Below are 22,321 nucleotides of genomic sequence, written 5' to 3'. Positions count from 1 at the left end.
GGTTCGAACCCAAGACCACCACCATTGTGCCCTTGAGCAAGGCACTTAACTCCAGGTTGCTCCGGGGGGATTGTCCCTGTAATAAGTGCACTGTAAGTCGCTTTGGATAAAAGCGTCTGCCAAATACATAAATGTAAATGTAAATGTAAACATCCATGATCTCATCTATTTTATTTACAAAAAAAAATAATAATTTAGTTAAAAATGTTAACCAAAGAATTTAGAATTAAAAACAATACAGAATTTGAGATGTGATTGAAATGACACTGGTGGAAATTTCCATGAATGTCATAAAAAAAAATGACAAAGCGTGTTTTGCTGAGGCGTGTGCTTTGTATTGGCAGCTGGGTTTGGCTGACTGCAGATTCACAAAAACAAAAAGAATTGCTCCAATGGTAAGAAAATGACTAATTGCAGGTCAAGAGACATGATTAAATATGTCCGTTTTTTAGCAATGCACCAAAATACAGTATATATTAGATTAACTGGACTTTGGTATTATCTGTCTGTCTGTCATCTTGTATGTACTAATATATACATATTATATATAATATATATAGGCCTATACAGTATACATATAAACTGACTTTTGCCTAGTATAAGCAAATATTTACCCTACAAAGTGCTAATAAAGTACTTATGAATACACAACAAAGATCAAAAGGATAGTTTTGCTTGTATCTGTCCATGATCCATATTGTCAAAATTGTTGTGAGTGGGGAAAAATACACTGAGGTTAACTGTGATGGTTTCACTCTGGTTCAGTTTCAGATGAAAAGAGATAATTTGCACGAGACCGCGAGAGGCGGATTCAAAGCGTGTTGAATTGAAGTGGTATTTGACACCGCTGATTTAGAGGGTTCGAACAGTAGGTGGGCATATTTCAACATGATATGTGATGGTGGATGATATTAATGTGCTGATATTCAAGAGAGCAATCTCTTCATAACTTTAGGGAATGTAGACTTTAATAGGCAACTAGGTAATGCAAATACCAACAGAATGTGATCTAGTGTGCTTTTATAAACTCCTTTGAGCGTGTGACAGGGTGGAGGGCGGGGCCGGGTCGTGATTATACACTTCTGGTCCTTTATCAGGCTAATTAAGCCTCCTAGAGGGATAAAGGCCGAATGCAGATGGTAGTGCAGAGAGAGAGAGAGAGAGAGATAGTTTATGGGCAGCTGCTCCGTCGTGTGTGTTTTGTATCTTTTGTTTAAGTTTATCACTAAAACTATTATTTATATCGCCAAGCCGGTTCTCGCCTCCTTTCCATTGAACTGTTTTACAGAGTGCCGTTGCACTGGTGCTTGCGTGTCTTGCGATCTCAATTATAAGCATAATCTTGTTACCATCACTATATATTTGAACATTAGCTGCTGTGTACATCTTTTCACACAAAATGCTGCATTTTCTTCATCTCTGTTTCTTGAGTTTAAAGTAACATATTTTGTTCAGATTTTCAGCCAGGATTTTGTTCTTTTTTTTTTCTCTCTTTTTCGGCGCGAAAACCCAAAATAGCATTTTCAGCCAAAAAGTATAGGCAGCTGAAATTTCTGTGCATCCCTTCAATTTTTTAGCTTTTTTTTTTATAATGAGAATTTAGAATTATTTGTGCTAAATTAATATGTTGACAGACAAAATATGGTCAAAATAATGTTTTCTTTATCATCTGCAGGTGCAAGAGGAGCGCATCTTTCACCAGCAGGTGAAATGTGTCATCACAGACGAGAAGACCTGCAGAGTGTGTAAGAAGAAGATCGGGAACAGGTGCATCTCATGTTATTTCACTATTCACTTTACTCAAGCGTCAACACGGGAAGTAGCAAAACTCTAAACTGTCTAAACACAGAAAATGATTGATAGTCCCTAAAGTGATTAACAACACCATAACTTCTTAAAGCTTATACTAGTAGAATACAGAGAGGGAGTCTGCTTCACATATGTAATTGAGAAGGTATATAAATTGTTGATTATTTGGTTGGTATGTTTTAACTGACAAGTTTGTCATTTTTCATATTATCATCAACTAAAACTAAATTTTTTTATTCCAAGAAAAATGGTCTAAACCTAAATTAATCGACTAAATGTAAAAAGACAAATATTGACTGTAGGGATGTGCACGAGTAATCGACTAATTGAGTACTCGTTCTGCACCAGCTACTCGACTATTAAAAACACGACTCAAATATCGCAATTTTATTTTCCTATGAGCATTTGCCTGCAGTGAGCAGTGCTGAATACTTTCCCTCTGGATTTCTCACCAAATCTCGGGGTTACAAGTGAGTCCACAGAGGGGCGCTCTGGATGTGTGTCGTCGAGTTGTTGGATGAGAGAAAAAGATAAGTCGCCGTTATCAGCCCTATACGGACGGGATTATTTTTTTCTGACATATGTCCATAAAGTATTTATTACTGCACACATCTGTAATATTTACTGTCAGTTTGCACGGGATAAGCGATGTATATAAAAATTGCAAAGATGGGTGTGTTTACAGCATTTACACACTGCTGTCACGCGTAACTGACCTATTCGAAAATGTATACTATGCTGATTAATTAGGCTGGAAATATTAAACATGAGCATATACGGTATCTGTGATTATTAGAAGAAATGTATTGGAATATCTGACTAAATACAGCATAACTGATGACATTAACAAGCCTGTAATCTTGTATTACACTCTTTAATAAAAAAATATGGACAATACTTCACATTTTGTAATTTTATGTCACGAAACACGGGGCTCAACACAATTTCCAGCGCTCACTCTGCTCAAATCATAATCAAATGCTGCTTTTACATTTTCTGCCATCTTCTCTTGACCAACATCCACTTCAGAAACTCTGAGAACTTAAGAAACTGCAATATTTAAAGGGCTCAAGTGCTAGAATGTGCAGATTTACAGGCTTTTTGTTAGCATGTCGATTCGTACTGGATTAATATTACAAGGGTTATATTTACAGGCCGTTATATATTATAGGTAAAGCACGTTGTAATTTTTACCAGTCTGGAAAAACTCCAGGAAAATTATTGACATGACCGATTCGCATGGGATTAAAATGACTGATTAGCTATGGTATTTATTACTTTACCCCACGTCCCATATAAATCTAATCCCGTCCAAGTAGGGCTATTGTGTGCTTTCAAGCAAGGCCAAGTGTGGCATTACTTGCAAAGTTTGAATTCTTATTCAGTCCTATTCTATTGGTATTCGGTTCTTGTTGGAGTCATGCAAACCAATGGATAAGGATCTGTTTTTATGGTGGAAAACAAATGCGAATCAGTACGAGAAACTCAGAAGCTTATCAGCTCAGAATGTGCGTTAAATCTCTGAACACGGGAACATCGCATTTTATAAAAAGCCAACTTTCACCACTTGTTTTTCTGAATAATATGTGAAATGGTAAACATGCGATAGCCTTCATGTAGACGCAAAGTTTATATATGCGCATTACCCTAATGCCAACACTGACGTGTTAAAGCGTATGCAACACCCCTGTTCCACAGCACCCCTGTTCAATATCTGTTCCCGTAGCGATGTACACAAGCAATGAATGTGTTGGTGCAAATTCTGCTGTTTAGCTCAACCTCTCTCACATGTATTAGTGCTCAATATACTTGAATGGCTATTTAAAAGGCTCAGTATGAATGAATGTAGTTCAAAGGGTTGTTTGATAATTACAGTTTTCTGTCCTTTACCTCTCTAGTGCCTTTGCCAGGTATCCCAACGGTGTGGTGGTTCACTACTTCTGCTGTAAAGATCGCACCGTGTGTCCTGCAGAATAATGCAACCTGCAGCCTGAACACGCGCCACACGCTCAAGTCTGTGTGAAGATACCAGACTGATGCGCTGCCAAAGGAAATGCCAGTCTGCATATTCTGCTCTTTCTCTCTGTCTTTCCATTGGAATGGTAAAGACAAGTCTGTCTCATGAGAAAATTAATCAACTGCCAGAGTTGTTCTGTCGAATACTATGGACAGTGAAATTAAGATTTTTTAACGGTACGAGCAAGGTTGTTTTCATGTATTTCTTCAAAGGCTTTTACCAGAATGCACAACACACACCGTGGCATCTTTTCTTTCACTCCCCACCGTTTCGTCTTTACTAACAGTGCAGCTTTTCATCCAACCTGACGCTTTGTCCGATGCTTTTAGTGTAAAAGTAAAGGCCTGTGTTTGTGTGCACCTTCAGGGCTCACAAGACTGTTATTCTGAGCTGGGCTTGTAGGTGCTGCTCCGTTTCACTCTGTTAGTTTAAGATGAAATCAGACACCAGATAAAAAACCTTAATGTGGCCCCCTCGACAGAAGCAGCAGCACTGGCACACAGCACGTCCACTGCGATCAACTTTCTGCAAAGTTGGACGGATTAAATCTTCCCCTTTTCTGTTTTTTGCATGAAAGGGATGAAAATTCTGTCATTATTTACTCATCTTCATGTTTTTCCTAAGCCATATGACTTTCTTTTTTTCTGTTGAACACAAAGCGAGACGTTTGGCAGAATGTCACTCATTCACTCTTCTCCTTTTGTTTTATTGAAAGTCATACAGGTTTGGATCAACATGATCATTTTAATTTTTGGTTGAACTATCCCTTTATCAGCATGACACTACTAATGCGTGTAGCTTGTTTTCATTTCGTTTGGCATTGTGTCAATTCTTTTGCCTTTTTGGTTTTGTATAGTTTTGGAGAGGGGAGTAGTGACTTTACGATCAGGTCACAGTAGCATGCCACTGTTTTCTTTTGTAGTTCGTTCTATTGGCTTTAATTTATTATTAACATACTGTTTAAACATGTCCATACTGTCAAGAATGTCTCGCCTATTTGTGCGATTGTTTCGCCCGCATGGGCATCAGTATTTCTCTGGCTACATAAGTGTTCTGCAATACATCTGTCCAATTAACACATTTATAAGATACTTGTCTATTTGTTTAACTGTAAATCATAGCATGAACTGTTGCTCAAAAAGTGGTGGTACCTAAACCACTGCAACAATCCTGAAGGGTTTAGGTCGAAGCAGATGTGAATGTATAAGACAGTACATTGAATCTGAGGTGATGTCAACTCTAATAAACATTTATCTTCTCTAATGTTTTGTGGAATGTTTTAATCCACGAGTGGTGTCCAGTTGTTATCTCAGAAACAGATCTAGAAAGTTAGTATTTCATATATCACTGGAAATGGAAAATCAAGTCAAGCGCATTGCATTGTGGAATACCAGTGTTGGGGAAACTACTTTGAAACTGCAGCGCTACAAGTTACTCATAACTTAAAGTTAAGCTACAATTTTTGTTGGCTACACAACTGTAACGTAGTTCAATGGAAAGGAGGCGGCGAGAACCGGCTTGGCAATATACATTTTATTTTAATTATAAACTTAAACAAAAGACAACAACACACACATGAAGGACATGTCCGTAAATGATCTCTCTCTCTCCCGCACCATCCTATGCAATCGGCCTTTATCCCTCTCGGAGGCTTGATTAGCCTGATAAGGGACCAGGTGTGTAGAATCACGACCCGGCCCCGCCCTCCACCCTGTCACATTCATCCCTCATTCTCTCAGGCTGGGGAGCCCCCGGCATGACGTACCCCCCCCCTCCCCTTTCCCTGGGGAGGGGCGTGCCTTCTGCCGGCAGGTCAGGGAGGCACGAGGGAGGGGACAAGGGGAGGGAAACAGAAATCCTGTAACAGTGTAGTACCCCCCCAAAAAAACACTGCCGGCAGGTCAGGGAGGCACGAGGGAGGGGACAAGGGGAGGGAAACAGAAATCCTGTAACAGTGTAGTACCCCCCCAAAAAAACACTGTAAAATTTAAACGAGAGTGAAAAGGCCAATGCGGAGCGGCAGGGAGAGAGAGATGTAAAAAATAAAAACATACTCACGCGTTCTCTGATACACCGTTGCATGGTCCTCGATCACTCCTCCACCCTCTCAGGCAGACGACAGCCGCTCCTCCCCGGGCAGACCGGAGTTAGACCCACGACTCCCGGCGGAAAGAACGCCCCTCCACGTTCACGGCGACTCCTGGGGACACTCCTCCGCCCCTGGCAGCGGCCCTACCACTCCAGGCGGTCGGGGAGTCACTTCCCTCCTCCCCTCGCAGACAGCGGTCTTCTGTCGACCCCTCCGTGTTTCTGGGGGATGGCAGGGCACTCCTCCGCCCCTGGCAGCGGTTCCATTGCTCCAGGCGGTCGGGGATTCCAGTCCCCACTCGCCTCGTGGACGGCAGACATGCATCATATCTAACAATAATTCAGTAAAGACTTGAAAACAACTGTTCTTTAACCGTGTATCTGGATTAACCGTACATGTGTATTTAGGAATTATACATAGTTGTTGGGGGCCTGGGTAGCGAGCGGTAGTCAGCGAGTATTGAAGCTGACTACCTGCTGAGTGACTCCAGCCAGGTCTCCTAAGCAACCAAATTGGCCAGGTTGCTAAGGAGGGTAGAGTCAAATGGGGTAACCTCCTCGTGGTCACGATTAGTGGTTCTCGCTATCAATAGGGCACGTGGAAAGTTGTGCATGGATTGAGTCTGTCCTCTGCACTTCAATAACTGTCTGGTTTGGTGCAGCTACAAAATCAGATATGAGAAGATTACAAAGGACAGTTCGGACTGCTGAGAGGATTATTGGTCATCCCCTGCCTTCCTTTCAAGAACTGTACACTTCCAGAGTGAAGAAAAAGTCTGGAAAAATCACTCTGGACCCCACTCACCCAGCCCACTACCTTTTTGAACTGTTGCCTTCTGGCCGACGCGTTGGAGCTCTGAGCACCAAACCTTCATGCACAGAAACAGTTTTTTCACTCAGGCTATCCATCTCATGAACAGTTAAAACTGCCCCATTGAACAATAACTATGTGCAATTTACAGTTTAGTCTTTTTATATCTATCCATCATATCCAACCTCTTTTGTTTAACTAACGGTAATAATATGATATTTCCGACATGACTTATACACACCATATAATACTTGTACAACAACACCTTGTATTACTGGCAATAGAAACGAGATGCAGAGCTGCGCACACAGTCCTCAACACTTGTTGCATAAAACACGATGTTGGTAACAATCAAGAGATCATTATTTTGAAGGGTGATGTTCAAAATCATCATGTTTTTTAGAAATTGAACTTCAGACTTCACAAAACAAAAACTTACAAAACATATCTACAATTAATGCTGTGTAAATAAACTTGTAAACAGTGAAACCATGCAAGCTTATTCATTATTCAAGCCATGGGAATACCAGCTTTGAAAAGGTAAGTAGTACATGTGAAATGTACTCAAATTAGCTAATAAATATGATGGTTTTCTACTTTAGTTTAGATACATGACACATTGTAAAGATAACAAAACAATCATGAATAATATTTACTTATAAGCTAGAGCATTCATTTTGACATGCTTTATATACTTAATATTTTCAAGTTCACGCTTATTCAATGTAGAAAAAGTATGTAAATTTTTCAGTGTTAAAATACTTTCTTCTATTCCAGCTTAATATGCAGACAGCTAAAAGTAAGCCGCACTGAGGTTAATTTTCTCTAAAACTTTAAACTCTGTCTCTGTGGCACTGTAAAGATTCCTGTGTGTGTTTTAAGTGATCGCTTATGGCACTTTTTCACTGCACGTTACGGTTCGGCTCGCCTCAACTCTACTCACTTTACATTTCTGAGCTTGCTTTTCCACTGCTGTTTAGTGCCTCCTCAACATGGGTGGGATTATAGGCTGATCGTCATAGTTGCGCCACCTCTACTGCCGCAACATCCTCTTAAACACGACACAAAACAATAAACAATAACACTACCGCTAACTGTTAGCTACTAGCTCATTGTGCTGCATAAAGCAGTTTTTTCATTGTGACTTTACACAAGTGTAAGCTAAATTAGCCTGGTTGTTTAAGAACCAAGCTTCACGTAGCTGGTCAATTAAATAAAGTGAAGCTTTCAAGCAGATTATAGAGTTAACGTAACAAAACATACCATCCTCCACCAGGGCACTCTCCCTCCCATTGCTCGCCGGTCTAGATAGCGTCCATTTGGTCGAACTACTTCCACTTTTCTTTGATGGTTCTGTAGTCACTTTTAAGATACATTTTTTTTTTTTTACTTTTAGGTCCGGTGTTATCCGTGTGCAACCAACAGCTGATACACTTCCTGAAAGTCTTTTTAGTTTTGCGTCGTTTTTTCTATGCTAACGAGTGGACAGTCTGCACCTTGTTTATTGAACACAGCGTGGTTTTGCACACAGCCATTTCTTTTTTCTCAATTTGAAAGGTGTATGTACAAATGATACAGCTATCGGCGTTACTAACTTTAAAACTAGCGGGTTGATGTCACGTGTCGGAAATCCAGTGACGCTGGTAGTGACGATTCTCTGACCAATCAGTGATCTGCAGGATTTTGATGTCACATTTAGTATCGGCTCGGCTCGCTTGGAACCTCGACCGAGGTGGTACTAAAAAAAGTAGCAGGCACTATCCACAATGGAAAACCCCAAAAAAGCAAGCAGTGTTGAGTCGAGTTGTACCATGCAGTAGAAAAGCCCCATTAGACCTGCAACATTGCTAAACCAATGGCGTGAGTTGGGGCGGGACTATCTGACTGTTTGAACAACTACAGAGTGTGTATTCAGAAAGCTGTTTTGAAAACATTGTTTATTTTTGAAATTCTATTCGGTGGTGCTAGTGTTGCAGAAATGACATCAGATAATTGCTATATTTACTTCAGCACTATCCTTTTTTTCATGGAATAAATTGGTTATTTTTATTGCATTTAATCAGTGAGATTAATTAATATGTTCAATGCCATCACATTTATTTAACGCATATACCTAATTTGACATTATAACAATGGACAACAAAATTACTTGAAATTAAATGATTAAATAAATATCTAAATCATTAATTAAATACTTGATTGACGTGCCAATAACCGTAACCCAGAAAATACAAATGAAAATACACAAAGCTTGTACTTATATGAGAAATGGTGGATTTTTCATCAGCACAAGCTTTGTGTATTTTCATTTTCGGGGTTACCAAAATCCAACTTCCATTTTGTCAGACAAACTCTGTTTAAAATCAGATTGAACTATCCAATGTAGAAAAACTTGCGATTACTTGAAAAAATGGATAAGGTCAACTTTTATGCAGTTCAGTGTGATCAACTTAAAATATTAAACTGTGAGAAAATACAATGTTTAATTTGGTATTAAAGGTAGAACTTACAGGCTTTTGAGCATGCTCAGTTTGATCCCTGAGGAAGCCGTTTGTGGCAGAATAATTTTTTTCCAATAGTCATGAACAACTGTTAAAATCATTGAAAGGTCCTGAAAACTCATGGATCAGAAATGTGGATCTCTGTTAGGCTAAACACTATGAACTTCATATTGTTGCATCTGGTACTGAGCTTGCCAACTGGAAAAGCAGTTTGTCAATAACCATAATCCCCTGTGCTTGAATTTATTTATTTGGTCAAAGGATTGTTACATATGAAGACATGAAAGTAATTGTTGGTTTTTGCTTTATTTCGTGTTTTTAATGATGTCTTGCTGTAAAAAGTTATGTGTTTGTTTGTAGTCACCATCAGGATGATTAGTGTTTGCTTTGGTCAAGTTTCTTCAGATTTAAGGTGACTTAATGCTTTGAATGTTTTAGCGGTGAGCACCAACACTGCTTAAATTAGCCCGACTAAATGGTATTCTGGTGGAGCTGACACATGACCTTTTAGTGGAAATGGAAGTCCACTTAACAAAGAACAGGGTGTTCTGTCTCTAGAATATCCTCTATGAAAGCCTGGTCCCTGCATATTGTTCAAGTCCCTCCTTCAATGTAAGTCATTGTTTTTTTTTATCATCTGCCAGGCAAAAATCGAATCATTTAGAAAAGTAATGGCACACGCGTTCTCAATAACACATACAATTTGAGGTATCATTCAAGTCTAAACCCCAAAGTTTAATAGTTGGGTGTTTGGGCAAATGTAGCAGTCCAGACAATAAGTAAAATCTTTTAGTCTTGAGTCAAAATAGTATATTTAAAAATATGTATGTACATATTCTCTGCTTAAGTGTATTTTAGGAACTGTGAGGCAAGAATTGTCTTAATTAAGTCATTTTGTGATAATCAAGAAACAAACTCGTGACCAAATAGTGTGTGACCAAAATATTTTGCTTCACGTTTAACATGTGATGATCAAGAATGGCTCGATCATCACCTGTTTATCGGAAGACATGTTGGATCGAGAAACCGATTTTGAGAAACAGAAAAAAATCTGGAAATTGTCTTGACAAGTCAAGAAGACTTGCTTTCTTCTCCAGTGAAGAAGAAAGCAAGAAATCAAATGAGATCTTTGTATGCTATAAACAATGCATTTGCCATTGAAAATGCCAGCTGTGGCTGTGAGAGAGATAAGAAGTGCATGTGGTTCATTATCGAGCAGGTTCCAGAATCAGCTTTTGACTTCTCGAGAAGATGTGTTGATGTGAGTATGTGATCAGTAGAGATAATCACGCTTTATAACACTTGCTCAACATTAAAAAACTATAAAAATGTACCCTTATGTAAAGTGGACACATAAGAAGAATTTATTAAGGAGTTGCCAACATTAAAAACCAATGTACATAAAGTTCAGTGTGGTTTAATGATCATCAGGCGTTTATTATATGATATACAGTATACTGTGGATGAGCATGTAGACCTGAAAAGTGTTTTTGCTGAGAACTTTAGGTGACTAGGTAAGTTGAAACACCACTTGTTGTAGCATTCTTTTGACATCAACGTGACAAGGAAAGTAACTCAGGTGAGTCAATACATTACAGTAATTTATATAAACACATATCAGAATGTGGTGTAATGAAATAATGCCTCCTTTTAAACCAACATGACCACACGGGAAGTCAGTGCGTTGTTTCCGAGAGTTCTGGTACCCTAGGATCGGCCACATTACGCCCACTCACTGGCAAGCGGCATCTCCAATCAGACATATTTGCATCGGCTCCAGTGTGTTTACCTTCCCTTGGTGCTCCGAAATCGTGTTGCATCAGCAGCGTGGGAGACCTGGGTTCGGATCCCACGTTGAAACCAAGAAGTAATTGCATACACATAAATCTGCCGGGGCGGCTGTGGTTCAGGTGGTAGAGCTGGTCGGCAACTAATAGCCCACACTACTCCACATGCTGAAGTGTCCTTGGGCAAGACACTGAACCCCAAGTTGCGCCCACTGGCAGAGCTAGCGCCTTGCATTGCAGCTCTGCCATCATTGGTGTGTGTGTAAATGGGTGAATGAGTTCACAGTTTAAAATGCTGTGAAAACCGCTAAGGTTAAAAAAACACTATAAAAGTGCAGACCATTTACCATTTAATCAGTGACTAACAGGATTCAGAGATTACATTTTTCCCTCTAACATTACATTTTTACTCCACTGATGGCCAGGTTTAGGTTTGGGTTGGGGGGCACAGTTTATATGCACTCCTCTTCACTGTATTACAGCCAGCACAGCCTGCAGTCACTTGAAAACTTGCTTTTGGCGCCCCTCTGTGGACATTACACCCAGAAAATGGAGCTTACACATGCTCATACACCCAACAACACTTACCGCTTTGGCCACTGGGGGCAGTGTTTAGAATTTCGGTAAGTAGACTGATTTTAGCTAAACAGTCAACCTACTGTTTCCGATATCACTGTGAAACCAGTTTGTTTAATCTCACTATAATGGTCTATTTTTGCTGCATTGTGACAAATCATGAATTACTATTTGGCAGATATTGCATGAAGGTCGCCCTTTTATTCATGTTGTCATAACTGCATATAAATGATTTACAGCACATTTGTAAATGACTTGTTAATCATTAATGAACCGCTTTATAAATCCTTGACAATAGGGACGTTAATGTAAAGTGTTGCCGACATATCCCAATAGGGATAGTCCAAAAATAAAATTTGTGACATACTTTAATAACCGTCATCTTGTTCCAAACCCATATGACTTGTAAATAACAAATTCATTTAGGTTCTGTTTATCATACAAAGTGATTGTATGTCTACAGAAGACTTGGAGTTACATTGGCCTACTTTTATAACACTTGATTTTGATTTGATTTGATTTATTTTGGATTTGACAGACAACATAATCCAAAGGATAACATGTTAAAGTGTAAACAGTTATTTCCAACATGGTCCTTGGTGTTAGAACATTTAACACAAAACGAATACCTATTGCAGACAAAGACAAAAACATTTAGCACAAAATCATCCAAAGTTCAAAAACATTCTAAAATCATAAATCACATAAAATAATCAATCTACTCTAATCAAAAAGATTGGCTACTCTATTCCATAAAAAAGCCTTAACCTGATGTCTGAAAGCCCCTCTAGTATTTACATTTTTGAGGGAAAGCGGTAAATTATTCCACAATATTATATCTGTATAAAAAAAGAACTTCTGGCTGTATTATTAAATCTGGGCACTTTACAAGAACGGACACTGGCCCTAGTATTATGATTGTGCTGTGAATTAACCATTTTTATCTGGGAGTATAAATATTTGGGAGCAGAGCCATTAATGACATTATACATATGATTCAACTTTAACTGCTCCACTCTAACATGTACTGGCAGCAGTCCTACACTTTTAAAAGCATCTCTACCAATATGGGTCCGGGGGGGGTGTATTTAACAGGTAGCGGATAACATTATTTTGCATCACTTGCAGTCTGTTTTTAAGTTTAACTGATAATCCACAGTACCAACCAGAACATGCATAATCGAAATGACATTGAATCAATGATACAACCAGTAATTTCTTGAAAGAAAAATCTAAATGCCTTGTTCTGCGATACAAGAATTTAAATTTACCTGCACACTTGGATAGTATTTTGTCAGCAATGGATTTACAAGTTAATGACTGCTCCAATGTTAACCCCAAGTATGTAACACTTTTCTGAGACAGTATTTCAGTGCCATTGCATGTGACCTTGAGTACATTTGTTTTAGACAACTTCCTTTTTGTTCTAAATAAAATTGACTCAGTTTTTCCCAGATGTATTAAAAGCCTGTTGTCAATAAGCCACTTGCTAACACTAGTTAATTAATTACCGAGAGTCTTCTCAATCCCAACAATGCAGAGTCATCAGCATATAAAAGCAGCTTACATTTCACTGCAGCTGGCATATCATTGATATAAACTAAAAATAGAATGGGGCCAAGGATTGAACCTTGAGGCACCCCACAAGTAATATCCTGAGGATCTGATATGGTCCCCTCAACATCACAAACTTGAGTTCTTCCAGTGAGGTAAGAGGTGAACCATTTCACAGCAGTATTTCTGAAGGCTATACTTTGTAGCTTTGATAGTAATATTGCATGGTTTACAGTATCAAAGGCTTTTTGCAAATCAAGAAGTATCATGCCCACATACTTTCCTTCATCAAAGTTTTGTCGAATATAATCACATAAATGAATAAGACAGGTTTCAGTAGAGTATGCTGCTCTAAATCCCGACTGAAGTTCATACAGTAGATTTTGTTTGACAAGATACTCTTCCACCTGCTCATACACCAGACGCTCAAACACCTTCGATATGGCTGACAGAATTGATACAGGCCTATAATTATCTGATCTACTATTTTTCTTAAAAAGGGGGACTACCCAAGCCCTTTTCATATCACTTGAAAGATACCCTGACTTAAAGACAAATTTATTATATGGGTGAGTACCCTAGAAATTACATTGGCACTATCGCTCAAAAATCTGGACGGAATAAGGTCCTGTCCAGTAGCTTTGTTAGTTGACAATGTGGATAGACACAATCTCACCCTCTCCTCTGAGACAGGGCCAATCTCAAAAGCATCAGGAGTAACATGTTTGTTTTTATAAAAGGAATTTACAAACGATGGGCCATATCTACCTGACACATTCGGCAACTTATCAACCAGACTGGCAGCAACTGTTGTAAAAAAGGTATTAAAAACACAAGCAACCTGCTGTTTGTCAGAAATCATTTTATCCTCAATAACTAAACTAATATTACCAGACTTAGATTTAGATTTTTCTTTAACACCCATATCACTAAGAACTTTCCATAGCTTTTTAGGCTGATGTGAGTTTGCCGTAATAGCATCGGCATAAAATTCAGACTTTGTTTTCTGTACCTTATAACTAGTCTGATTGCGAAAATATATATATTTATCGTAATCACAAGACAAAGTTGACCTCTTAAACTTTCTGAACCATTTATCACGTTGTGTAATGAGATCCAGAATGTCAGAAGTCATCCAAATTGCACTTCTCTGTTTAATTCTGGTCTCCTTCATTGGTGCAACATTATCAAGAGCAGCTAAAAAGTGCTGTTTAAACAAAGACCCAACACTTTTGTGTGCTTGAAGTCACTAACTGCTGTTGTATGGAAATCAGCTATCACAACATTCTTTAAAATGTATCCTTCAGTGTTACCCAGAATAAAGAAAGTATATGAGGCTTAATAAATAACTCTTCCTTTAAGATCTCATGTAATTCATCTGTTGTAGATATTTTGTAATGTCCTCCCTTAACGTTTGCTGATTGTGTAGTAAGAACCTATGGACATTGTGGCCTTAGTACCACAGGCGACAGTAGATGATTGTCAAAATGAGATGTGAGCATTTCCATTTTACCACAACAATACCAGTTTTACCTCTCTTACCCCCTTTTACAGCATACATGTCACTTTTACTGCCTGAAAAGTTTTAATACTGACATCGGAACAGCTGTGGCACATTATCAGAGCAGTTGATGGGATGAAATGATCTCATATGAGAAAAGAGAAACATAAGCTTAACAGAATGAGCAAACTCTCTCTGACTGCCAAACTCCCACTGCCAGAACAGCTGTTTGTGGTTTAACCCTGCTGGTGTGCATCAGCCTGCAACCTGGACAGCCAATAAAACTTAGATTTGAGGATCCCTGTGAAACTGAAAGGATCATCCTGTTGTTATTCAGGTTAATGAGGTTAATAGCATGATATAACATTACTACGTTCTGTTTAATTAAAACAACAATAATGAGCTGCTTGTATCTTTGAAATAAACATTCATTTTACAATACAATAGAATGGAATGGAATAGAAGTCATTTTTGTCGTGGCGGAAATTGTTATGAGTATTAGAAAGGATAATTGCCTTGCTGCATTTTTGGTTCAATGAAATTTAGTTTGCATGTATGTATTTATATGTACAGTGTATTTACAATATATTTCATAGGGACGCTGGCTACCACCCCTGGGGTACGCTAGGAGTAGTTCGAATCCCAGGGTTTGCTGAGTGATGCCAACCAGGTCTCCTAAGCAACCAAATTGGCCCGGTTGCTAGGGAGGGTAGAGTCACATGGGGTGACCTCCTTGTGGTAACTATAATGTGATTCGTTCTCGGTGGGGCGCACGGTGAGTTGAGCGTGGATGCCGCGGTGGGTGGCGTGAAGCCTCAACATAAGCTATGTCTCCATGGCGACACGCTCAAGTCACGTCATAAGATGTGCGGGTTGACGGTCTCAGAGGCAACTGAGATTCGTCCTCCACCACCCGGATTGAGGTGAGTCACTACACCACCACGAGGAGCGTTTTCTCATTGTTTTCTCTAGCTCGAAGAGCGCTCCAGTAATGCTCATCACGGGCAAAACACCTGTTAACAGAACTTAATGCAATAATTCACCACATGTTAAGCAGTGTTAAACACTATTAGCATGAAGTAAAAATTGAATTTCTGATTTAACCAGAAAGAATGAGATTAAAAAAATATATATATATATTTAAAATCTAGCATAATTTGGTAATATTCGACCTCCAGAGCGAAGGTTAATTTCGCTTTCTGTTTTCATGCTCCCTATTATTGAGTTAAGCTGGAGGTAAAGCTTGACTTAAATACACGCTTGTGGCTCCTCTTGCTATTCTTACGTCAACTGGCATATAGTGAAAATTATGATGCGATGGTGAAGGAGAACACGAGTGGGGAGGTGATCGCCACGACGATCAAAGGTTTGTTGGGATATCCTAAAAGACGTGTCCAAAAAACACGATGATAATCCATTCACATGTGGAGAGAAAATGTGAAGGTCAGTTATACACACATACACAATGTCCTGTAGTAAGGGGAGACGGCAGACAATGATGTTCTGCGCTGTATTTATGACCCTCTGTAGAGCTTTTTTGTCAGCTTCTGTGCAGCACCCATACCAAACTGTGAGGCATTATGTTAAAACATTCTCTATAGCAGAGCGGTAGAAGGCCACCAGTAGCTTTGTACACAGATGTTTTTTCTTTAGGACTCGAGGAACTGCAGGCGCTGCTGTCGTGTTTGTGGACCAGGAGAGTCTGTCAGATATATGGATTCCCAGGAATTTAAAAACTGCAAACTCTTTCCACACAGTCTCCATATATAAAGATGGGAGGGGGGGTCAGCTCTGCACTTGCTAAAATCCAAGATGAGTTCTATAGTTTTCTTTGTGTTTAGCGACAGGTTGTTTTCAGAGCACCACAACATCAATTTCCAAACCTCGTCATGATAGGCAGACTCATCGCCTCCAGAAATAAGTCCAATCACTGTAGTGTCATCTGCAAATTATATAATGTGATTGGAGGAGTATGTGGAGAAACAGTCATATGTATAGAGACCGTAGCGTAGAGGACTCAGGACACATCCCTGTGGGAAACCGGTGCTGAGAGTGAGGGTGGAGAAGAGGTGGAGACCAAGCCTTACGGACTGAGGGCGGTTAGTGAGAAAATCCTTTATCCAGGTGCAGAGGTGATCGGAGAGTCCCAGGTGGAGTAGTTTCCTGATGAGTATGTCCGGTATGATAGTATTGAAATCAGAACTATAATCAATAAAAAGCATCCGGACGTATGTCCCTCTGTATTCCAGGTGCTCCAGAGCCTTGTGGAGGGCTGTGGCAATGGCATCCTCTGTAGACCTGTTGGCCCTGTAAACGAATTGATAGGGGTCAAAATTGGGAGGGAGGCTAGTTTTAATATGCCTCAATACTAGTCTCTCTAGACACTTTGTGACAATAGATGTAAGAGCAATGGGTCTGTAGTCATTTAAACTGTCCACCGCAGGCTTCTTCAGGGCCGGGATGATGATGGCTGATTTGAGGCAGGGTGGGATGATGGCTTGTGACAGGGACCGATTGAAAATGTTTGCAAAGACAGCAGCAAGTTCGTAGGCTCAAGCCCTGAGTACCTTTCCAAGCACTCCATCAGGGACTGCAGCCTATCTCGGATTCACTGACTTGAACACCTGTCTCACCTCGTGTTCCTGTACAGTCAGTGTCTGGGTTCCTGTATCAGGAGGAGATGTATGTTGGAGTGGAGACTTCGCATCAAAACTTGCAAAGAACCTCTGTCAGTGATGCACTGCTGTTACAGCCAGTGGTGGCGCTGCCCTTGAAGTTTGTAATATGCTGGACTCCCTGCCACACCCGCCTTGTGTTGTTTCCAGTAAAGTGGTCCTCTATCTTCCTCTTGTAGACCAGCTTAGCATTTTTGATGCCTCTTTTTAGGTTTGCTCTTGCAGTACTGTAAAGGGCACTGTCATCTGATTTGAAGGCAATATCACAAGCTCTGAGGAGAGTATGGACTTCTGATGTCATCCAGGGTTTCTGGTTTGGAAATACCGTGCTTCTCCTCAGTGACGATGTCAGTACAGCTTACAATATAGAACAGAACAGTTTTGTATATTCTGCCAGGTCCTGGTGTTTAAATAAGTACCATTCAGTCCTTGCAAAGCAATCTTGTAGTTGGAATAGTGCTCCCTCAGGCCAGATTTTGATAGTTTTTGTTGTTGGCTTTATCTGTTTCCTGAGGTGAGTATAATCTGGGACAAGGAACAGTGAAACATGGTCAGATGTGAGAGGGCCACAGCTCTATACACGTGATCAAGTGTATTACTTCCTCTTGTGGCACATTTCACATGTTGCGAGAATTTTAGATGTACAGTCTTTAAACATGCCTGATTAAAGTCGCCAGCTATATTATGATCTCCATCAGGATAGGCCCTCTGATGTTTGCTAATAATACTGTGCAAGTAGATGAGAGCTGTGCTGATGTTAGCATCGGGTGGAATGTAAACAGCAGTGATAACAACTGCTGTTAGCTCTCGTGGCAGATAAAAAGGTCTGTATATGACTGTCAGAGTCTCTGAATCAGGTGAACACTGTATGATACGGCTTTGTAAGCACCAGTCATTGTGTACATACATGCAAAGTCCTCCCCCTCTGCTTTTACCAGAATCTATGGTGCAGTCTCTGCGGTATAGCGTGTGGCTTGCTAGCTGTACAGCAGCGTCGGGGATGTCCGGGTGTAGCCAGGTCTCAGTTATTATAATCACACAACAGTCACGTAAGTTGTTGTTGTTGGCTATCAGTAGCTCCATATCATCCATTTTATGTGTGATGGACCTGGCATTGGAGAGGATTAAGCTCGGGAGCAGTGGTTTATGGGGCTGTTTTCCTGCCCGGCAGCCTCGCTTTTGCCTTCTCTCTCCGCCTCCTACGCCGCTTGTCAGACCCAATAACAATCCACGTCAACCCGGGAGGTTGTGCTATGTCCACAGGGATATTGCTAGCCTATTGAAAGTCTGCTGTAATGGCCACACTGGATTGTAATCCAAGGTTAATCAATTATATATATATATATATCCCCTATTAAATATTTTGAACAATCATATCAACATTCTAATCGAATGCATCTCAATCTTAACTGTAAGGTATTATGTTCCGCATTAAATAGAAATGAACTTTTAACGACGCGAAACACCAACTGAACTAATCAACATGTTTGACTTCAATCGATTGCCATCTAAATGTATTTTAGTGCCATAGGCTAATTAATGCGTTTTACATTTGCAGATGAAGGAGCTCAGCAAATGCCAATAGAGGAAAAAAGTGTAGAACATTCTGAGAATGGATTATTTTTTAGTTCACAGAATTATACGGCAAGGTTAACTAAAAGAAATGGAAGCGCAGTGTAGTTCTAGCGGGAAGACTAGCAGCTGTATATCATCACATCATTAGCTGGGTAACTCCTAGCCAATCACATGTAAGCCATTGCTTTATAAGTCTGCTCACAATCTATCAAATTGCTGTTTCAGTGTGCTAACCGGCAACCTCCACCACCCCACCACCACCAGTTGAGCCCCGCCCCGCATGGGGGTAGGCTCCTCACCCCTGCATCCTATCTCCGGCAGGATATGATGGTTCCGAGTACAACTCCTCGGACCACCAGACGGGGCCTACGCCAAAGAGAGACATTAATTTTCTGTTTTACATTCATCAAATAAATGGCATCTTAAACCTCACTCAAGCCTGCGTGTCTTCCCGATAGAAGTGCAATAATAACAAATAATAGGCAATAATTAGGCAATAATACATAGGCCTAAAAATGTATTATTATTTTTGGTAATTTATTAATTTAATGTTTTGTTTTTGTTCTGGTAATTTAGAATTTTTTTACGTTTGGTAATTTATATTTTTAATTTTACGTTTTTTATTTGTTGTTGTTGTCTTGCATCTAGCAATTTATTTAATGGATCAAACCCAGAGAATGCTGCTGATATGTTTAAAAAGTGAGCTATAAAAATGATGAAATTTAGTCTTGGGCTAATGTTAGTGTTCCGATAAAGCACATTGTAGCTTTTCTTCTAGTCTTGTGTATTTATTTTTTATTTAATATATTTTCTGCGTGGAAGGTTGTGATATTAAATGGCACACTGAAATAACTTTACAGTGGAGAGGTAGTTAGGCTCTAATTTTGCCATGGAGTGAACAAGGAGCGGGTTCTCACAGGAGTATGGAGCGAGCAGGAGCGGGAAATGGACAATCCGGAATGGAGATGGAGCGAAGGATTAAAGAATGCTTTGAGCGCGGAGTGGAATTGTTTCCGCTACACTTCACTCACATACTCGTAGAAATGTATATTCACAGTAAGCCATGATTACTTTAATCAATGAGAGAAAGTGTCAAATAACAGGACGGTTACTGAGATTAAGCGAGTAGTTTTTGGCTGGTCATGTGATTCTAACATGGCAGCCCCCATGTGCGGACCCTCTCCATGTAGAATAAAACAGCTTTTATAAGGTTTCTGTTATGACTGGAGTCTTCATTTTAATGTGAGTGCACATGATTTCCTGCAAATATTGCAAAATTACAATTTATGTCTTTAGAAGTTAAACTTTTTTAATGAGGAAAAAAATTACTGAGTGCACCTTTAATTAAGCTATCACTCAGTAGGTGTTAGCAGGTTTGACACCAAATCTTGGTTCGTTATCGATGATCTTTCATTTCACATAAATCAAACCAAAGCATCTACTTATCAAACTTACAAATACATGTACATGAAATATTGGTTTGGGAACTGTAGTAAGGACTAGCACAGGTATTTGGGAAATCAATTAGTAAAAGTACAATTTTAACTCACTGGAGCCTCAGCCATTTCCGTGTCGTATTTATTGTTATTATATTGTTTTTAAAAGCTCCTCTTGTCACAACAAAATTCATCATCCCTTCGCGAACTCATTTCTAAAATGCTAGCTTGGTTATCCGGCTTCATCAAGTTGGCAGAGGTGTGGACTCGAGTCATTGACTTGGACTTGACTTGGACTTGACTGCGGACTCGAGGTCACTAATTTGATGACTTGCGACTTCGACTACGATACAATTAAAAGACTGCGACTTCGACTTAGACTTTGACAGCAATGATTGCAACGGCTTGGACTTCAACCGTCTGACTTGGAAATACTTATACTTTTTAAAACCAAAGATAAGAGTTGTATAATTAAAAAATGTGCAGTAAATCAGCGATTAATTTCCCAAATAGGCGATTCATTTGATTTTCAAATCTGCATTTCAACGCTCCATATTCAACCAATCAGCTTCCACAGCTGGACCAAGTTGAAGACACGCTCATTTAAGGACTAGGACACAGCAAAAATTATACCAAAGGTGATATAGTGGGATATATTGAATACAGCGTTAAAGGCAACAAAAGGATTGCGACATGTAGAACCTGTGGTTACAAAATTACAGACACCTGCAAGTAGACAGCGTCCAATTTTGTGAGGAATCTGAAATCCACAGACAGAGGTAAGTTGATTTACAGGCTAACAAAGTCTGCATATTGAACGCAAACTTTTACTGCGATTGGGTAGCATTAGCGTTTTATAGCAATTGGTGTAATGGACAAAATCTTCCGGTGTTTATTACCCTGTTGTATGACCTCGATAAAGGCATGCCATTTATTGTGACCACCTGCGTTGGTGCTTTTTGAGCATAACTGGTTAAAATGTGCATGTAAACACACTCATTCTTTTGCTGGGCGATGCTGGTCCTCTGTCGCAGCGTTTAGCTATATTTATTTAATTATATTGGTGCGTGGTTCTAAAAATCACAAATCCGATCATTTACTTTCGGTTTGCGGCACTTTACAGTATAGAACTTCGTATATGCAACTTAAATGTCTGCCCTTAGCCACTGCCTGGTAATATTTCAGATTTCACTCACCAGTTCAACGCGTTCAGCGTCCTTTCACAGCGTGTTTATAGTAAAGTTTGGTTTGCCTTAATGTGTGTCAAAGATAAGATCCATGTATCATCTTTATTACCCTCTTTGGTCTTCTGGTGAGATATCGATAAAAAAAAAGAAAGATAAAATTAGATTTTAAATTAGAAACTTCTAGATAAAATTAGTATACATTTACTATAGTAATTAATACTCTGACACTAATTTGGGCAAAGCGCACTAATGACTTCTTTAAGACTTGAAGCTAAAGTTGGCGATTTGTAAATTGACTTGGACTTGACTTGGGACTTGCCTGCCTTGACTTGGGACTTGCCTGCCTTGACTTGGGACTTGCCTGCCTTGACTTGGGACTTCACTCGGGACTTTAATGCAATGACTTGGAGACTTACTTGTGACTTGGAAAACAATGACTTGGTCCCACCTCTGCAAGTTGGACACGTGGAGAGTTGCAATGTCAAGTCACTTTCTGGTTGACTGTAACTTCTATATTATGTCTTTGACGGGCATAAAAAACAAAAATCATTGAAAAGTCAAAAAATGACTTTCATTGTTCCTTATATTATTTTATTATTTATTATTATTTTTTGGCTGTTCATGTTCTGCAATTTTGGACACAATTTAATGTAAGACCTTGGCATGATTATTAATAAAAAATAAATTAAATAAATAAAAAAAGTTATCTTTAAGAAATCTGAATTGATGTGTTGTTATTGTGTCGATGACTCAGCGAGTGAGCAGCGAATGGGCTTTATTGAGTTCACAGATTTCATTTCAAAG

The 22,321-nt window shown here is 39.5% G+C and overlaps 1 protein-coding gene across 1 annotated transcript in view; it reads left to right on the top strand.

The window, feature by feature from the left end:
- Window positions 1-5,082, top strand: part of LOC127657035 (vam6/Vps39-like protein) — a 51,754-nt gene extending 46,672 nt beyond the window's left edge. The window contains exons 23-24 of the mRNA XM_052145673.1: window positions 1,676-1,767; window positions 3,708-5,082. Of these exons, the coding sequence (XP_052001633.1) occupies window positions 1,676-1,767; window positions 3,708-3,786 (171 nt within the window). The 3' untranslated portion in view covers window positions 3,787-5,082. The remainder of the gene's footprint in view (window positions 1-1,675; window positions 1,768-3,707) is intronic.
- The last annotated feature ends 17,239 nt before the right edge of the window (window positions 5,083-22,321 follow it).

The sequence above is a fragment of the Xyrauchen texanus genome, chromosome 16 (assembly GCF_025860055.1).
Source record: "Xyrauchen texanus isolate HMW12.3.18 chromosome 16, RBS_HiC_50CHRs, whole genome shotgun sequence".
Classification (NCBI taxonomy): domain Eukaryota; kingdom Metazoa; phylum Chordata; class Actinopteri; order Cypriniformes; family Catostomidae; genus Xyrauchen; species Xyrauchen texanus.
The sequence above is the reverse complement of the archived record's forward strand: the minus strand, read 5'-3'. Positions and strand labels throughout refer to the sequence as shown.